Source organism: Triticum urartu, unplaced genomic scaffold (assembly GCF_003073215.2).
Source record: "Triticum urartu cultivar G1812 unplaced genomic scaffold, Tu2.1 TuUngrouped_contig_5824, whole genome shotgun sequence".
In the NCBI taxonomy this organism is placed as follows: Eukaryota; Viridiplantae; Streptophyta; class Magnoliopsida; order Poales; family Poaceae; genus Triticum; species Triticum urartu.
Genome location: NW_024116531.1, coordinates 1 through 2,309, shown reverse-complemented (window position 1 = coordinate 2,309; position 2,309 = coordinate 1). Strand labels below are relative to the sequence as shown.

Genomic DNA, 2,309 nt, shown 5'->3' with positions numbered 1-2,309 from the left:
CCTTAATTCTGGCAACTGATTTACACAGTTTTGATAATTCTTCAATAATCCGCGTCTATACAGGGTATACATAAGGGCAATACAGCATGTAACTATACCAGCACGGTATTTTTGATGACCAAAAGAAACGACCAAACATGCCTACCCAAAAATTCAGCCTTCCATATTGCACTTCACATCTGAGCAGTACTCCGTCCGTTTCTTTTTACTCCGCATGCATATAAGATTTGGTCAAAGTCAAACTACACAGAGTTTGACCAAATTTATATAAAAAAATGAACATCTACAATATTAAAACTATATAGCATGAAAATACATTTTGTGGTGCATCTGATAATATTGATTTCATATTCTTAATGTTTTTATTTTTTAATATAAAGTTACTCAAACTTTACAAAGCTTGACTTTGACCAAACCTTATATGCAGTCTAAATAGAAACGGAGGGAGTAATATAAATAAAGTATGTTCTCTCAGATAGATCAGAAGCTCTATCTGTAGATATATATGAACCCAAATGAATTTTTTGACATAACGCACTTTGGGTTATGTTGTAACTAATAATGAGGTATATTAAAATTGATAACGAGGTACAATATATTCATCTGTATATATATTAGAGGGAGCTGAATAGCTCATACATCTTCGAGTATATAATTACTCTATCTCTCTTTCTGTCACTAGTGTACAAGACAGCTTCGGCTCGATACTCTGTCCTTTCACCACCTCCAAGTCAAAGTTCCATACCACCGTGGCAACGATGGTTCTCATTTGGATAACAGCGATTTCCTTCCCAGGGCAAATCCTCGGACCCGAGTTGAAAGACAAGAATTTGTGAGATGGTTCATACCTCAGCTTGTTGCTACCCTCCAAGAGCCACCTATGCGGGTTGTAGTCGTGACAGTCCTTGCCCCATATGTCCTCCATCCTCCCCATGGAGTGGAGTGAAATAAGGATGGTTTCGCCGGCATGCACCTCATGACCACTCGGCATGATATTATCGGCAACCATTGTCTTGCGCTCGAAAGGGGCCGGTGGGTACAATCTGAGAGTCTCATACAAGACAGCTCTCAAATAGACAATGGATTTTGTCTCCTCTGGGTCAAAGATTACCATGGCGCCCGTACCCGTGTCTATTTTGTGTAATGCAATGGGTGAGAGTTCACTGCGGATGATTGATACAATCTTAGGATTCTGGGCGAGCTTGTAGAAGGTCCATATCAAGGTCACGCCAATTGTGTCCTTCCCAGCGAGCATAAAGGCGAGGAGCATCGCATGGAGCAATTCAACATCGGCATAGTCTGGATCGTTGATGTAGGAAGATAGAATATCTGCACTTTCTTGCTCCTCTTCATTACCAATACAGCCTCTGTTAATCTTCTCCTTGATCATATCTGTGACGAACCCTCGTAGCACCGTGTGTGCCGCATCGAGCTTTCTCTCTGGGCCGATGTTTAGCCACCTCATAGCCTTCCAGCAAGAGGCCGGCAGGATGTGCCGGAAAAGGGCTACCTCCATTACGGTGTCCATCGCAATTGCAACGTCCATGGGAGGCATGTCCAAGGATAAGAGGCTAGTGTCCACACCAAAGAGCGATGTGGCAGCCAGGTCAAACATAAACCTCGAAACCACTTCTTGCATGTCGAATGGAGTGCCGGTGCTCGCCATTTGTGTGAACAATGGGAGGAGGCCATTCTCCATCTTGTCGCGGCAGCAAGCTACCATACTAGCAACCAACCGTGGGTTGCCGAGCACGCTATGAAATTTCACACGCTGCCGATGATACGGCTCACCATCAATGGTGAAGAAGCTTCCAGCCATGATGTCGAAGATGGCTGCGAACTCCACGCCCTTTGGGAAGTTTGTGTGGTTCGTCGTGAAGATGTGCCGGATGTTCACAGGGTCGCAAGTGAGGAACATGTGCGCTTGGGGAAGATGTATCCTGAAGTTGTGGCCTGATTCGGCGAGGCTCGCAGCACAATAGTCACACAAGTTATGGAGGTTGGCAATGAATGCCGGCAACATGTGCACTATTGGCCAGTCGATTGGGAGCACCGATGGATTCTTTGATCTACTACTAGACCTGAAGTACAAGCACAGGGAAACAAGAAGCACGAGTACGGTGGGGATGAGCAGCTCTTGCGAGAACGAAATCGACATTGTTATGAGTAGTGTGAGATATGCAACTACTTAGATGTATGCTGCAATAGGCATGGCGCTGGCCTATTTATATACTAGCAGCGATGTGCACAGGTTTCCACATTGTATGGGGGCATTAAATTTTTTTAATTTTTTTTTGGCGAAATACCGG

At 44.4% G+C, this 2,309-nt stretch overlaps 1 protein-coding gene across 1 annotated transcript; it reads right to left on the bottom strand.

Annotated features, from left to right (window-relative positions):
- Positions 1–655: 655 nt before the first annotated feature.
- On the bottom strand, positions 656–2,184 carry LOC125529763 (noroxomaritidine synthase 2-like). The gene has a single exon (XM_048694181.1). It carries the CDS (start codon positions 2,156–2,158, stop codon positions 656–658), a length of 1,503 nt encoding a protein of 500 aa, XP_048550138.1. The 5' UTR covers positions 2,159–2,184.
- Positions 2,185–2,309: the final 125 nt, after the last annotated feature.

What these genes read in the sequence shown, in the direction of transcription:
- LOC125529763 (XM_048694181.1), bottom strand. Translation starts at nt 2,158, where the DNA reads ATGTCGATTTCGTTCTCGCAAGAGCTGCTCATCCCCACCGTACTCGTG.